The sequence below is a fragment of the Pelophylax lessonae genome (genome assembly GCF_965119305.1).
Source record: "Pelophylax lessonae genome assembly, chromosome: 8".
NCBI classification, from domain to species: Eukaryota; Metazoa; Chordata; class Amphibia; order Anura; family Ranidae; genus Pelophylax; species Pelophylax lessonae.
Genome location: NC_138775.1, coordinates 201,256,075 through 201,274,229, shown reverse-complemented (window position 1 = coordinate 201,274,229; position 18,155 = coordinate 201,256,075). Strand labels below are relative to the sequence as shown.

Sequence of the window (18,155 nt, the reverse complement as noted above, 5' to 3'; positions counted from 1 at the left end):
CAGTGCATCCCTGTGCCAGAAAAACACGGCCCAGCATGGGTCAAGTATGTAATCCCTTGTGTGAACAAGGCCTAACAGAAGAACATCTATACTTACTTTTCCCACAGTCCATCTCTTTAGATACCCACTCTTAGCGGCGCTCCAGCCGCTGTAGATATGTGACACTTCTGTGTATGCTTCCTCTGTCCCACGCTGTGGTTCCTTCCGCCAGCTATTTTGTCTTGTAGTGACATACTAGCTGCCAGTAATGTGATGGGGCCACAGTTTCCCTGAAAATAAAAATATGATAAAATTATGGTTTGTGTGTTGGGCCTAGCTATACTGGTATTTACTTATATTCTTCTTTTTTTATAGATTGAAACGTTGCCAGATGGGCTGTTTAAATGTAGCAAGCTTCAGTATTTGTTGCTGGGAAAAAACAGCCTGACCAGCCTTTCCCCACAAGTTGGTGACCTCACAAACCTTATTAAGATTGAGCTGGTAGGAAACCAAATCGAAACTCTTCCTCCAGAACTTGAGTCCTGCCAGTCTTTGAAACCAGGCTTCATTATTGTGGAACCCATTGTCTTGCATACACTCCCGTTATATGCAAAGGAGAATTACAAATCTTCTCAAAGATAAGAATTTTGAAGATGAAGGATTGGTATTGCATTTTTGTTTATTGCTGTTCTAACATTTCTTCACTTTAGTCACTTCTCAAAAATTGAATAACAAACATTTTTATTTTTACTTCTTCTCAAATTAAAATCCGTGATTTTTTTTTTTGATTTTTTTTTTAGTTGAATCACCACTGAAAAAAAAATTAAAAAAAATAAAAATAAAGGAAGGGATGTAAGATACAATTTACACTTCACTACACATCATAAAGATTTTTCAGGTTTTAAAGTTTCCCACTAAAAAGACTTGATCTAATCTCACAAAAAATGACCATATATAATGACTGTATAAAGACAAAAATCAAGATGGCAGTTAGCAGATACAAGAGGCATTTTTATTTTTTATGAACAGAAAAGAGGCCAGAAGAGTTCAAAGGCCTCTAAATTTTTTTGGAAGATCCCATTCCCATTGTCCAAAAAAGATCTAGATAAAATGTTTAAAGGGTAAACTCAACTTTCGTGGGGAAAAAATAGCTAATTGATAATTATGAAACCACTTCCATTAAACACACTTAGGGCACAGAGGAACAAACAGTGATTTTCTTCAGAATAACAAAAGGTAGGAATCTGCAACAAAGTTTGGTAAAATCCTTGCAATGTACATAAATCCCCCAGGGGGAAATGTTTTTTTTTTCTCAACAAAAATAGAGTTATACTTTAACCACTTAAGCCCCGGAAGATTTTACCCCCTTCCTGACCAGGGGGTATTTTGCGATTCGGCACTGCGTGACTTTAACGGACAATTGCGCGGTCATGCGACGCTGTATCTAAACGAATTTGGCGTCCTTTTTTTCCCACAAACAGAGCTTTCTTTTGGTGGTATTTGATCACCTGTGCGATTTTTTTGATCATGCGCTATAAACAAAAAAAGAGCGTAAATTTTGCAAAAATAGCAATATTTTTTTACATTTTTTTATATGAAATTCCCCCCCAAAAAAATGTAAAAATCAAAATTTTTTAACATTTTCGGCCAATTTGTTTTATGCTACCTATGTTTGGTAAAAAAAAATCGCAAAAAGCGTATTTTGATTGGTTTGCGCAAAAGTTATTGCGTTTACTAACAAAGGGAAAGATTTTTGTCATTTTTGTTGTTTTTTTTTTTAACGCGTAATGGCGGCGATCTGCGATTTTTTTTGCGGTACTGCGACATTGCGGCGGACAGATCGGACCCTTGACTGACATTTTTGCCACTTTTGGGGTTACCAGTGACATTTCTACAGTAATAAGTGCTATACATATGCACTGTTACTGTAAAAATACACTGGCAGTGAAGGGGTTAACTTTTTTTGAAAGGGAGGGGCTATGTGTGTCCCTAGGGGCGTGCTTTCTACTGTGATTGGCTGTGGCTTCAGATGTATGAAGAGTGATCAACGGTTCTACATAGTAGAACCGTATGATCATCCTTCATACACAGGGGAGAATGACAGGCAGCTTGTTTACACAAGCCGCCTGACTTTCTCCCTCTCCCCCGCCGATCGCAGAGTGACCGGCGGATATCGGGTCCGCCGGTCACACGTGCGGGGGGGTCCGTGACCGAGCGGAAGCGCGCCTCCGGCGGCTCGCGCTCGCTCCCTAGACCCTCACAAGCTAGTGACGTAGCCCTACGTCACTTTGCCTGTGAGGGGCTGACCGCCGACATAGATAGTCGTGCGACGGTCGGCAAGTGGTTAATACAAAGTACGTGGATAAGAAAATGCTTGGGGTAGTTGTAGCCATATTAGTGCACTTGCGACAAAAAAATTGAGTACTGTCCGTGATACTTTTTTTTTTTTTTTGCACTAACATACAGTTTCTCAGGACAAGCTTTCGGAGTTTGTCCCCTTCTTTAGCAGTACTAATTCACAAAAGTTTTAGCAAAATGTTAAAAGAAGGCAATCTCTGAGGGAAAGGAAAAAAAGAAAAAACAAACAATTTTTTGTTTGTGTTTGTTTTTTCTTTTTCTTTCCCTCAGAGATTGTCTTTTTTAACATTGTGCGAAACCTTTTATGAACTATTACTGCTGGGACTTTGAAGAAGGAGACATACCCTGAAAGCTTGCCCTGAAAAATTGTATGTTAGTGCAAATAAAAAAGGTATCACGGACCATACTCAATTGTTTCTGTCTTGGATAAGAAACAAAATATGAAAAACCAAATAATTTATCATTCAATGCCTATCCTAAGCCTGTTTTTATCATCTCCCAAAAATTCACTCTGGTAGTTCCCCGGAAGACCAATCACATCTGTTATTTATTCTCTAACACCTAACCTTCTTTGTTAATAAATTTTCATTTTCAAAAATGTCATCCAATCTTAGAGAGTCATCAGATCTACTTCATGAATGAAAGCAATTGGCTTATTATCTAGGTATCAGTACTTTATTCTAACATAGAATTTTCTATAAAATTTATAGTTATTTAAACTAGGACCCTTACTGAAAAGAAAGCTAACCAAATTATTTCTGCAGGCCATTCACTTAATTTTAACAGATGATTTCTTTGAATATGCATTTTATTTATATTTATAGGGATTGATGATGAGGCTTCTACTGTGCTGTACCCAGTTAGCCATTGGCTAATTTAGAATTGAAATTGTAATTTAAAACCTTGTTTTTTTTTTTATTGTAGCTATATGGTCTTGTCATATTCATCCCAATCTGAATCCTCGTGGCCTCCAGTTTACTTCTAAATATGATAATAATCCTAGCAAAATGTTGAACACAATACTCTGATTCTGACAGTATTATACATTTGAAGACTTCCTCAATGTGAACAATTCTGTTAAATCCCATTATTATCCGAAATCGTAGAAGACAAGTATACAATTTGGCAGTGTACATGAATCAGTTGGAACGGTTAAGACTGTGAAGATCAAGAAAACAATTTACAAAATGTTGAGCTCAACTCTTACTGTAGATTTACAAGCCCTGAAACGTCCAGCTGAGAACCATAAAAACTCTACATCTGAAGATTACTTTATTTAAAAAATGTGGATTTTCCATTTGAAGAACATGAAATAACTATTTGCAGGATCTCTTGATAACCACAACTTTGCACATATAGAAGATCTTCAGAAACCATACTTGAAGTGTAGTTTTTTTGGATTCCTCCTGTAATTTGTGATGTGAAAAAAAAATAGGTTGCAGATACTAAGTATGGAAATGAGGACAAACCTCATTAGCTTAGACATAATCAACTGTGATCTTGAACAAATTCCACATTTTAATTTTAGGCTAACTGAAATGCAGATGATTGACTTTGAAGGAAACCACTTATAGATCGTTAAGGACCAGGCTTTCAGAATTTTGCAAAAAACGGTTTTGGCACAACTCCAGCGCTGACATTTTTAGCATGTCATTCTGAAGTAGCCATACTTAAACCATCATTGTATTAAAATATTCTCATTGCCTTTTTTTTTTCTTCAACCAACATGCTATGGGTCCTGGGCTTCAGTTACAGCAGTTTAGATTTAATCCCTGGGGAAATCCAACATTTTAGCCAGTCCCTAGTATTTTGTTGTGACAAAAATAACGTAAGTATTCTATGTACATAGAAATTTGTAAATGATGACTGTGACTTTAAAATATATTTGAATGAAGTAGTTTAATACATTTGGCCTACAGTGATACTAATATTTTAACTGAGCTAATTTATGGAAACATGTAGAAAAGTGTCTGTGTTGTCCATACCAATGAATCAAGTCCAATTCATCATTTGTATGTACAAGTAAAAAAACAATCCCTGATATCTGATTTGGTTGCTAAGGACAATATTAATCCATTTTTTTCTTCAGTTTTTATAAATCTAACTTCCTGTAATGTTATACTGTATCAATGGCTAACTGGGCATTATTTAAAAAAAAAAAGAAAAATCGGCTAAATAACAAATGTAATCCTGATGGTGTTCCAAAAACCCACTGGGGTATAACCGAAGGCTGTATTCACCCTCTCCTTCTTTGTCAAGCTCATTAATATATTTTCATGCTTTTGATTTTTCTATTTTTATTTATTATAACATCTTTGCACTAGTGTTCATAAAATAAAAGTATTTCAGACATCACTCACACCAGTGTAAAGACTTGGTCATACTGTACATAAATATTTGGATTACAACAGTTTAATAATTAATTACAATTGAAGTTAAACACCTGTGATGCTTGCTTATTTTTTCTATCTGTAAATTTTGCCAGCAGTGAGTGCATTTTTCATACAAGCACTGGCACAGTACTTAACTATACTGGATATTGTTTGTTCCATATTGGTAGCAAGTGTGTGATTGATTTAATTTATTTTTATTGTAATAATAGCAGCACTTTTGATCCTCATCTGCAGGGTTAAATTCATGATACTATGATATGGGAAAGATTTCTTAACAGATTTATGTAAATCATGACCAAGTCTTTACACTAGTACAAGGGCTGTCTGAATTACTTTTTATTTTTTCCTTGCTTATGCTGTTTGAAGGATTGAGTTGTTTCAGTATGGCTGCTAAACATATTTGTGTAAGCCTCCTCTCTACCTATTTAAGCTATGGGATTGTTCTGTCAATATTAAAAAAAAAAAAAAAGCACATACCCTTGCCCTGTTTTCCTTTTCCAATATGTAAAATTGTTGCAGGCAGCATAACTTTCTCTACAGCTTCTCCAGACCCTTTCACATCTGTCACATGTGCTGAACCTGCTCTCTTCTGTAAAAAGCACAGGTCGCCAGTGGCGGACCTCCCAATTCTGGTGTTCAATGGAAAATGCCAATTGAGCTCCATGGCGCCAGGTAGTGAGCATAGGGCCCTTAGGCCACCCTCATGAAGTCTGTTTGATTGTTTGGTCAGAACAATTAGCACCAGTGGCTTGCTGGAGGTCATTTTGTAGGGCGCTGGCAGTGCTTATCCTGTTCCTCCTTGCAGAAAGGAGAAGATACTGGTCCTGCTAATGGGTTAAGGACCATCTACGGCCCTGTCAAGCTCTCCTAGAGTAACTGCCTGTCTCCTGGAATCACCTCCATGCTCTTGAGTCTTGTGCTGGGAGAAACTGCAAACCTTCTGGCAAAAGCACGTATTGATGTGCCATCCTGGAGGAGTTGGACTACCTGTGCAACCTCTATAGGGTCCAGGTATCACCTCATGCTACCAGTAGTGACACTGACCCTAGCCAAATGCAAAACTAGTGAAAAGATGAGTAGGGAAAAAACATGTCAGTGGCCTCCACCTGTAAAACCATTCCTGTTTTGGAGGTCATCTCATTGTTGCCCATCTAATGCACCTGTTGTTAATTTCATTAACACCAAAGCAGCTGAAACTGATTAAAAACCCCCTCTTCTACTTAACTGACCAGATGAATATCCCTTGAGTTTAATTGTTTTTTTGACTTGATGCTTTACTCTGATTAAAAAGTGTCCCTTTCATTTTTTTGAGCTGTGTGTGTGTGTGTGATAGATAGATAGATAGATAGATAGATAGATAGATAGAATATATAAATGGCAGCACAGTGCTTGTGCTGTGTCATTTGGCCCCTTGTATAACCTGAAATACCTGGCTGATCCTGCCTGGTTCTGCCCTCCCCCCTGTAAACTGACCACGATTAATGGCTGCTGAGCCCTGACGAGAGAGAGCCAAGGAGTCATGTGAGTGCCGGGAGGCGCTCTGAGAGAAGGTAGTAATTGGCATTGTTTTGGATACAGCACAGGCACTGGGACACATATCATTATATAAAAGATGGGATGGTATGAATATAATATTGTGCCTTCACAACCACTTTAAAAACCTTTTTGAAAAAATCCAACATTATAATTTCCCATCCTTACAGGTATCTTCTCTTAACCACTTTACCACCGGAGGATTTTGCTGTCTTACCTCCAGGCCACTTTTTGCGATTCGGCGCTGTACAAATTTAACTGACAATTGCACGGTCGTCCGACGCCGTACCCAAACAAAATTTACGTCCTTTTTTTCCCACAAACAGAGCTTTCTTTTGGTGGTATTTGATCACCTGTGCGATTTTTACTTTTTGCGCTATAAACAAAAAATAACAATATTTTTAACATTTTTTTTATATGAAATTCCCCCCAAAAAAAATGTAAAAATCAAAATTTTTTTCAATTTTTGGCCAATTTGTTTTCTGCTACCTATGTTTGGTAAAAAAAAATCACAATAAGCGTATTTTGATTGGTTTGCGCAAAAGTTATTGCGTTTGCTAACTAAGGGAAAGATTTTTGGTGGTTTTTTTTAACGCGTAATAGCGGCGATCTGCGATTTTTTTTTTTGCGGGACTGCGACATTGCGGGCGGACAGATCAGACCATTGACTGACATTTTTGACACTTTTGTATATATATGCACTGTTACTGTAAAAATGACACTGGCAGGGAAGGGGTTAATTTTATTGGAGAGGGAGGGGTTAATGTATGCCTGGTGCTTACTAACGTGTGGGGGGGGAGATGACTGAACACTGCAATCTGTCACTGAGGAGATCCGCCCGCTCTGTTTACACAAGCGGGCGGATCTCCAAACTAGATTCCCTGACGATCGGGGAAGAGCAGCGGCGATCGCCGCCGCTCCTCCCCTGGCCTGACTCCCGTTGTGACTGAAAACAGCGGAAGCGCGCCTACAGGGGGAGGAGTCCAGCGACGTAGGTCTACGTCGCTGGACAATAACGAACCACTTTGCCGCAGTACAGTCAATGTGACTGGTCGGCAAGTGGTTAATTACTTTATTTCTTATCATTTTGATTTGCAATTAAAATCTGTTTGTCTATTCTTTGGAACTACTTGTAGACACACACTGTTTCAGCCTGACCTACTCTTTTTTTTTTTTTTTTTTTTTTCATTCGATTAGTATCTGTTTTACAATAAGGAGGGGTATGTTTATCATTTATTGACTACTATGGCAAATAAAGCCTGCAGAGTGATATAATTAAATCATGGATTTTAATGCTGTTTTTTGTATTGTAACTGACATACTGTGCTGGAAGTTTTATTATTATATTTTATATATTTTGTTGCACTTGTTTTAATTTACTAACAATGGTTTCAGTGCTTTTTACAGATGAATGTTAGTGTAGATTTGTTTCCATTTTTTATCAGGGTGAATTGCAAGAATTTGTTTATGACGTTTAGTTACATTTTGCTTCTCTTTTACTGATCATTTTTACCTAGTTTTTTTATTATTAATTGTCCTTATGCATGTTCTTGCTTTGTTATATTAGATTTTGTTTTTACTGCCTATCTGTATGTGGGGCCTTTCTGTACCTTCTTCCCCAATACAAAAGCGAAACAAGCCTTTGTTTTAATACACTAAACACATGTGCAAGAGTGATCATTTTATATTTTGGGTGTTCTTTTGTATGTTTGAAGCTGGTTCCTTTTTAATAATATTATTTTAATATTTGGTATATTTTGAAAAGACAGTAAAAACTCAACATAGGGGTAGTAAATCTGCATGGTGTGGTAGGGTGAATAAGACGGGAACTCTATTGGAAGGATCTCGCTGAATCACCCGCTTACTTTAAAACTACTAAACTGATAAAAGAACTAAGCAACATGGATCACTTAAATATCATGCTACTAAAAGATTTAAAGTGGGCCAGTATATGTCTTTCATAAAGCAAAATGCCAATTCTGTTTAAATAAATACTTTATATAATATATGTATAAAAATTTAATGGAACACTAAACACATCAGATTTTAATGGAGAAAAATATCACACTGGATATCTATACTGGTATGGATTGGGTGATGTGTTAGGAAGGAAAGGATGCAACATAATTTGATGGAAATGAAAATTATCAACCTACAGAGGACTGAATTCAAAGACACCCCAAAAATCAAAGTGAAAAAATGATGCAGCAAGCTAGTCCATTTTGCTGAAATTTAATTGCAGCAACTCAAAATGGTACTCAGTAGTTTGTATGGCCCCCACGTGCTTGTATGCATGCCTAAAAACGTTGGGGCATGCTTCTAATGAGACGACGGATGGTGTCCTGGGGTATTTCCTCCCAGATCTGGACCAGGCATCACTGAGCTCCTGAACAGACTGAGGAGCGTCTGATGGCCTGAAACACTAAGTCCCAAAGGTGTTCTATTGGATTTAGGTCAGGCAAGTGTGGGGGGCATTCAATGGTATCAATTCCTTCTTTCTCCAGGAACTGGCTGCATACTCTCGCCACATGAAGCCAATCATTGTCATGCACCAGAAGGAATCTAGGACACACTGCACCAGCTTAGGGTCTGACAATGGTTTCCAGGATTTCATCCCGATACAGTCAGGGTGCATTTGTCTAGCCTGTAGAGGTCTGTGCGTCCCTTTATAGATGTGTCTCCCCAGACCTTCACTCACCCACCACCAAACCGGTCATGCTGAACGATGTTACAGGCAGAATAACGTTCTCCTTGGCTTCTCCAAACCCTTTCACGTCTGTCACATGTGCTCAGGGTGAACCTGCTCTCATCTGTAAAAAGCACAGGGCGCCAGTGGCAGACCTGCCAATTCTGGTGTTCAATGGCAAATGCCAAATCGAGCTCCACGGTGCCTAGCAGTGAGCAAGGGGCCCACTAGAGGACTTGAGGCCCTCAGGCCACCCTCATGAAGTCCGTTTATGATTGTTTGGTCAGAGACATTTACACCAGTGGCTTGCTGGAGGTAATTTTGTAGGGGTGTGTAGGGTTCCTCCTTGCACAAAGGAGCAGATACCAGTCCTGATGGGTAAGAGACCTTCTACAGCCCTCTCCAGCTCTCCTAGACTAACTGCCTGTCTCCTGGAATCTCCTCCATGCTCTTGATGTGTATTGATGTGCCATCCAGGAGGAGTTGGACTGTGTATGTGTATAGATATACATCTATATACACTCCTCCACGGACCCACACTGGGAGACACATCAAACCTTCTGGCAATGGGATTGATGTGCCATCCTGGAGGAGTTGGACTGCCTGTGCAACCTCTATAGGGTCCAGGTATAACCTCATGCTACCAGTAGTGACACTGACCCTAGCCAAATGCAAAACTAGTGAAAAACAGTCAGAAAAGATGAGTAGGGCAAAAAACATGTCAGTGGCCTCCACCTGTAAAACCGTTCCTGTTTTTGGAGGTAATCTCATTGTTGCCCATCTAGTGCACCTGTTAATTTAATTAACACCAAAGCGGCTGAAACTGATTTTAACAACCCCCTCTACTACTTAACTGACCATATCAATATCCCAGGAGTTTAATTGACTTAATGCTATACTCTGATTAAAAAGTGTCCCTTTAATTTTCTTTTTTGAGCAGTGCGTGTGTATGTATGTATACATTCAGTATGTGTGGGTGTGTATATGTTTATGTGTGTGTATATATATATATAATACGTTTTTTTTCCTGCACTTACCTTTTTTGTCATTATTAAAATTTCCCAACCATGATTCTCTGATTGGCAAAAAAATGAAAATATTGCTTCTTGTATGAAAGGTGGCGGGTTACAGTGTTGATCTACAGGACTCCCCTGAAATATAATTACAATCATATGACTGTGCACTGTTGTTGCCAGCAGATGTTCCCATATTATGATACTGGGACTGGACATGTGACTGTAGAATAAAGACCATACCACTCAGCACTCAGAAATAATTAATTGTCTACAGGAAATATTGAGTGGATTTTTTGTATAGGTCCCAGCACAAAAAGCTGTTTATAGGACTGTGGTGAAGTTTTTGTAAATCCTTGCAATTCATGTAAATGTCCAGGTTCTTAAAATAAAGGTAATTTAGTCACTTGATAGAAATCGCACTGTACATTATATAGCATCATGATTTTAGTGCATTGCAAAAGTGTTGAATGCCAAAAAAAAGGTACAGACCCGATTCCAAAAAAAAGTTGGGACACTGTACAAATTGCAAATAAAAACAGAATGCAATGATGTGGAAGTTTCAAATTTCAATACAACATAGATGACATATCCAATGTTTAAACTGAGAAAATGTATCATTTTAAGGGAAAATTAAGTTTATTTTAAATTTCATGGCATCAACACATCTCCAAAAAGTTGGGACAAGGCCATGTTTACCACTGTGTGGCATCCCTTCTTCTTTTTATAACAGTCTGCAAACATCTGGGGACTGAGGAGACAAGTTGCTCAAGTTTAGGAATAGGAATGTTGTCCCATTCTTGTCTAATACAGGCTTCTAGTTGCTCAACTGTCTTAGGTCTTCGTTGTCGCATCTTCCTCTTTATGATGCGCCAAATGTTTTCTATGGGTGAAAGATCTGGACTGCAGGCTGGCCATTTCAGTACCCGGATCCTTCATCTACGCAGCCATGATGTTGTAATTGATGCAGTATGTGGTCTGACATTGTCATGTTGGAAAATACAAGGTCTTCCCTGAAAGAGACGACGTCTGGATGGGAGCATATGTTGTTCTAGAACTTGGATATACCTTTCAGCATTGATGGTGCCTTTCCAGATGTGTAAGCTGCCTATGCTACACGCACTCATGCAACCCCATACCATCAGAGATGCAGGCTTCTGAACTGAGCGCTGATAACAACTTGGGTTGTCCTTGTCCTCTTTAGTCCGGATGACATGGCGCCCCAGTTTTCCAAAAAGAACTTCAAATTTGGATTTGTCTGACCACAGAACAGTTTTCCACTTTGCCACAGTCCATTTTAAATGAGCCTTGGCCCAGAGAAAACTCCTGCGCTTCTGGATCATGTTTAGATATGGCTCCTTTTTTGGCCTATATAGTTTTAGCCGGCAACGGCGAATGGCACGGTGGATTGTGTTCACCAACAATGTTTTCTGGAAGTATTCCTGAGCCCATGTTGTGATTTCCATTACAGTAGCATTCCTGTATGTGATGCAGTGCCATCTAAGGGCCCGAAGAAAGATCACGATCATCCAGTATGGTTTTCCTGGCCTTGACCCTTACACACAAAGATTGCTCCATAGTCTCTGAATCTTTGGATGATATTATTCACTGTAGATGATGATCACTTCAAACTCTTTGCAATTTTTCTCTGAGAAACTCCTTTCTGATATTGCTCCACTATTTTTCGCCACAGTATTGGGGGAATTGGTAATCCTCTGCCCATCTTGACTTCTGAGAGACACTGCCACTCTAAGAAGTTCTTTTTATATCCAATCATGTTGCCAATTGACCTAATAAGTTGGAAATCGGTTCTCCGGCTGTTCCTTATATGTACATTTAACTTTTCTGGCCTCTTATTGCTACCTGTCCCAACTTTTTTGGAATGTGTAGCTCTCGTGAAATCCAAAATGAGCCAATATTTGGCATGAAATTTCAAAATGTCTCACTTTCAACATTTGATATGTTATCTATATTATATTGTGAATAAAATATAAGTTTTTATGAGATTTGTAAATTAGTCCATTCGGTTTTTACTCACAATTAGTACAGTGTCCCAACTTTTTTGGAATTGGGTTTGTAAATGTAGCATGAGAAAAAATTTGAAATCAAGGCAATTTCTTTCATGTGTAGTAATTCATATCCCTAATACGTGTGCCTTATGTTTTACACTATTCCTCCGAAGCCAGCATTCTTAATTTGTCAGGCACGAGATTCCTGCCCTGATCTGAGCTACAGTTATTTTGGGCTGTACAGGTGACACCAGAGTAAAATGGGAGCAGTTCTGTCACTTCTGGTGCCAATGTGGGGTCAGAGTGTGCATTGGTGGTGGAACAATCAAGTGACATCAGCACCTTCTACCTATAGAGGTTTATTGACAGCTTAGTACCCACCTGTGTCAAATGTACTGAATGTTTTTCAGAGAAAATGTCCTTCCAGTATAAGCGGACTACATCACATGTTTACTTGCTCCTCTGCAGCAATCCCTCCCCTAGGCTGCATCTTTTAAGATTGAAAGCAGACCAGCAGGGTCAAGTGACCTCATTTTAGAGTTTTTAGATTTATTTTATTTTTTTTTAATTAGATTTAAGGTTTTTTTGATGATTGTACTAGAGGGTTTTCTACTGAACCATGTGTTTAATGCCTTGACTTTCCCATTAAAGTGATTTAGACCATCAATATCTATGCACTACCAAACTGTCAGTTTTGGGTAGACTGGATTTATAATCTCTTGTTCATACTGCCGCGGCTTCAAAGTTGCGCAACTTCGAATTCGGACGTCCCTGTGTGACTTCATCGCGGCTTGCATACGACTTCTTTAGTCAATGCAAGTCATGTTGAAGTTGCACCAAAGTAGTGCAGGAACCTTTTTGACTTGAGTCGCACTGATTAGAACGGTTCCATTGCTGTTAATGGGGCAAGACTTGTCATGTGACTTTGAACTCTCAAGTCTCATGAGAAGTCGTGGCAGTGTGAACCGGGGCTAAATGGTAAAAAAAAAAAAAAAAGTTTGTATAGCACAGCATTTATTAGACAATATACTTAAAAAACCTAAATCTGGACCAAAAGGTATCATACTGTGCATCTTGCCCGCAGCCAGAATTTGGTTAGTGGCAAAACGTAATTTAAAGTTTACATGTACTACTCTACTGTATTAACAAAGCTTGCTGAAATGTGTGCATGTGTGTAAAATGTTTGCTTTTACTGTATAGCATTTCTAAACATTTGTTAATGTACGTTTTTGACTACTCAATCTGCTGAACGTGATTTTAACCCTTTAAAGTCCATCTCCAGCTTGCAAACTGTTAAAATTGTGTAGGGTTTACATACAGATTAAAGATCTCTAGATGGCCACCACTTGGTTGTGGTTAGTTTATGCCATATAGCTAGGTCAATTATGCTCCAATATCTTGATCCACGATCCAATTTTCAGTAGCTGAAAACTAAAATATTAGATCGGGAGTTCTTCACTTGTTGCATACTAGTTCTAGAGTTGCATACTAGTTCTAGAGTCAGAAAGTGGGGAAGCCCAATATTTGGGCAAATAGAATTTTCAGCAATACCAGCCTACCTATTACTCTTGATACAGATTTCTTTGAAAACCAGATAATTGTTTACAAATTTAGGAAATTGTGAAAAGTTACTAATGTATCTACTTCCCTTGCAATGTGAAATCACCCAATATGCACCCCAGTACCTAAAGTGTTACTAAACCCAGGTCCCTGCATTCACTATATCTGATCTCCCACAGTACAAAGAACTTGGAATTGCAAATATTTTAGCAAATAAAAATTGCTAAATACCTTTCTCATCAGCAGTATATAGCTTGTGACTTCTATCAGTGTCTAGGTAAAGTTTGTAGGAGGAGTTTTCATTCCACTCTGACTGTCCTATGAGGCTGCAGGACCCTGATACTCTGTCTTGACAGTGCTGATTGGCCCTGTGCTGATCATATGCCCTCTCCCAAGAAAAAAAAAAAAAAACTATCTAGCAATACACACCAAACTGAGCATGTGCAGAGTGACTCCAAAAACTCTGTACTATTAGGAGATGGATTAGGGACAGTGGAAGAAGAAGATGATCAAAGAAGATAGGATCAAACAGCCTTTTAACACAATGCAGAGTATTTATCCCTTAGGTTCCACAGTGAGCATAACAAGCATGCTTTACTGTATATAAAGACTGTTTTTACTGTTGTGGGTTTAGTAACACTTTGTTTTCCCTTATCAAGGTCATTCTTGAAGCCAAGTCATTCCATCACATCATGCTGACTGATATCACAGCTTATATAGTGAGAGTGCAGGAAGCACCCTTTGCATCATACTGGCAGAGGTTTTTTTTTTTTTTTCCCGGTTAAGACCTGTGTTCTCCACAGTATTGAATCTGATTTACAATGTTGTGTTGTGTTCAATGCATTCATGATTGTATCAAATGGTCAATCAACTGGCTTTCTTTCAGCTAGTGCACTATTGCTACGTTTGTTGGGTGTAGACCACATACCGCACAACAGTGCTAGCTTAGCAGCCCTTTTGAAAAAAGAAATGTAAAAGCTGTACTGAAGCCTTAATGAAAACTTGCAACAGCAGGACTAGCGTGGACATACTTAGAGAATCTCCCCAAGAGAATGCTACAAAATCTTGGTTGTCAGCTGAACTTCATGTTTACCATCTAGATTAATTTTGGCATCTCCAGTCCTTAGATTATTCTCCAAAAGAATACATAAACATTCTATGTATAGCTATTTAAGGTTCAACTCCTAGCCCTGGCGGTCACAGCAAAGCCAGAGGAGAGAGAGCAGAATACGCTGATAATCAGTTAGGGCTTGAAAGGGAGAATTCAATGTCATTCCACCAAAAAGCTTTAAAACGTTTTGGGTGGGGCTCTACTTTACTTTACTATGCAGTTGTGTTACTTGTCCAGTATAACAGCTGGAACATTTGCACTGAGTATTTACACTTTCCAAAATATGGATTATTCCTTCAACTTACCTGTAAAATTCATTACTTGGAGTACATCATGGGACACAGAGCAGCCATATTCGTTACTATTTGGGTTATACACCACCTATAGGTGAATGGATACTGGCAACCAATTATGACAGGAAGTCCCCCTCTATATAACCCCTCCCATACAGGAAGTACCTCAGTTTTGTACCAAGCAATAAACATCCCAGACAAGAGGGGAGGGACCTCTGTGTCCCATGATGTACTCCAAGAAATGGATTTTACAGGTTGTTTACAAGTTGTAGGAAAAATTTATATTTATTTATCGTACATCACGGGACACAGGGCAGCCATATTCATTACTATCTGGGACGTCCCAAAGCAATGCACCTGAGGGGAGGGGGACACAATAAAAACACCGCCATCAGACCGCAAAAGATCCACATAGCTGCCTGCAGAACACTGAATACTTCTGGTAGAATGTGCCTTTACTGGAAAAGGTGGAACCTTCCCTTTTAAACCATACTCCTGGATAATAACCTGGCAAATCCATTGATTGCCCTTTCCTAGGCTCTTCTGGCAGCACGAACAAAGGGTCGGTCTTATGAATCTGAGCTGACCTCTTCAAATAAAGCTTGAATGCACGTACTACATCGAGAGAATGTAACAACCTCTCCTCTGCTGTTGGAGGATTTGGAAAGAAGGAAGGCAGTATAATGTCCTAATTTAAATGAAAAGCAGACACCACAGAGGGCAAAAAACCTGGGTATGGACGTAGAATCAACCCATCTTGATGTAAAATCAAAAATGGCTCTTTACAAAAAAGAGCCGCCAATTCTGATACTCTTCTGGCTGAAGTTACTGCAACCAAAAATACTAACTTTCTGGTCAAAAGAACCAGAGGAATATGCTGTATGGGCTCAAAAGGCTGCTTCTGTAAAACTGCCAGCACCAAATTTAGATCCGAAGGACACAATGGTGGCCTCACTGGCGGAAGCATATGTAACACCACTTGAATGAAGGTTCGAACTAAGGAATGCAAAGTAATTGGTCTCTGGAATAAAAAATGATAAGGCTAAAATTTGACCCTTAATAGTGCCTAAGGTTATCTTCATATCTACCCCTACTTGAAAGAAGGCTAGAATTCTCTCGATTATACATTTACAGGGATGCCATTTGCTGGCCTCACACCAGGAAACGTAAGCCTTCCAGACTCTGTAATAAATGCCTCTAGAGACTGGTTTTGTAGTGTTTATCAGGGTAGGGACTGCAGAGCCAGATATACCTTGTTCCTTCAATATCCAGGCTTCAATAGCCGAGCCGTCAAATTTAGAGACTGTCAAGCAGGGTGGAATATCGGACCCTGAGAGAACAGGTCTGGACGTGGTGGAAGAACCTAAGGACTTTCCACTGCCAACTTTAGAACTTGTACGTACCAAAACCTCCTGGGCCACGCTGGAGCCACCAGGATTACTGATTTCCCCTCTACCTGGATCCTGCATAGAAGACGCGGCAGCGGCTGAACTGGAGGAAAGGCATAGATCAGGGAAAACTCCTCCCAATGAGTCACCAAGGCATCCATTCCGACTGTGAGTAGATCCCTGGTCCTGGACACAAACTTTTTTAACTTTTTGTTGAACCTGGATGCCAACAGATCTACATCCGGGACCCCCAGTGTTGACAGATCAATTTAAAGATCTCAAGGTGTAAGGACTATTCCCCAGAAACATCTGCTGATGACTCCAAGTCTGCCTGCCAGTTTTCTATTCACGGAATGAAAACTGCCGACAGGTATGGAACAAATTTTTCCGCCCAGGATAGTATAAGTTCCACCTCATTCTGTGCTGACTGACTCTTGGTGCCTCCCTAATGGTTGATATAAGCCACAGCCGTGGCATTGTCGGATTGTACGCTGACAGGGTAACCCTGAAGTCTGGGTGTCCAGTACTTTAATGCCCGACAAACTGCTCGGATTTCCAGAATATTAAAAGGGAAGGATCCTTTTTACCTAAGAAGACCATTTTCCTTAGACAGTGGCTTTCTCCAGAACTGCTCCCCAGCCAGAAAGACTGGCATCTGTAGTCACAACCTTCCAGACTACTGGAAGAAAGGATTTCCCTCTTTCCAAATTCCTGGCGATCAACCACAACCTTAGACTGACGTACTCTCGGTACCAAAAACATACACCATTCTATGGCCTGACATACCCTTGGTACCAGAGACATGCACAAATCTAAGGACTGTATTTTTCTGCTCCAGGTTGACAAAATGTTGTTCTGTAAAGGTCTGGCATGGAATTGAGCATAGGGAACTGCTTCGAAAGAGGACACCATCTTCCCTAATAACCTCATGCAAAGACGTACAGAAGGATACTCTTTCCTTCTTACGGACTGAACCAGATCCTTTCAGGTCTACGACCTTTCTTGACAGCAAGAATACCTTTGACTGTACTGTATCCACAAGGAAACCCAGATATTCCAGACGCTGGACCGGCTGCAATGCTGAATTTGCTAAGTTCAGAATCCAAACCAGACGTTCCAAGAACTGAACTGTCCAGAACACATTCTGGCTTAGAGCCGAAGCTGATCAGTCTACAAGTAATAGATCATCTAGATATGCTACCACTGCTATCCCTTGAGACCTTAGAGCAGCCAATACTGGGGCTAGGATCTTTGTGAACACTCTTGGAGCTGTGGCCAGTCCAAAAGGCAGAGCCACAAACTGAAAATGATAGTTTTCTACTGCAAAGCATAAACACCTTTGATGGGCCTGAAAGATAGGCACGTGAAGGTATGCATTACTAAAGTCTATTGATGCTAGAAATTCTCCTCCCTGCAGAAAGGCCATGACTGAGCAAATTGACTCCATTCGGAATGGAGTGCGAATGATTAGAAACTGGTTCAGAGGTTTGAGATCCAGAATAGGTCTCTTGTCTCCATTTGGTTTGGGGACTACGAAAAGGTTTGAGCAAAAACCCTTAAATCTTTCATCGTTCGGAACTTCTGTAATCACTCTTTGAGATCTTAAATGATCTAGGGCCAGAAAAAGAGATCTTCTCTTTAGAGGATTTGTAGGTATGTTTGACTTTACAAACTGAGGATGAGGAAACACCCGAAATTCTAGTTTGTACCCCTGCCAGATAGTGGAAATAACCCAATTGTAAGGAATTATTTTTACCCATACCTCCGAGAACTATAGCAGCCTCCCCCCCCCCACCCAACTGAGTGGAGGCTCCCCTTCACAAGATAGATTT

General features: G+C 39.6%; 1 protein-coding gene across 1 annotated transcript in view; it reads left to right on the top strand.

Moving 5' to 3' along the window:
* The window catches only part of LRRC8B (leucine rich repeat containing 8 VRAC subunit B), a 58,625-nt gene extending 55,233 nt beyond the window's left edge, over nt 1-3,392 (top strand). Inside the window, exons 4-5 of the mRNA XM_082266559.1 lie at nt 355-643; nt 3,262-3,392. Of these exons, the coding sequence (XP_082122685.1) occupies nt 355-621 (267 nt within the window). The 3' untranslated portion in view covers nt 622-643; nt 3,262-3,392. The remainder of the gene's footprint in view (nt 1-354; nt 644-3,261) is intronic.
* The last annotated feature ends 14,763 nt before the right edge of the window (nt 3,393-18,155 follow it).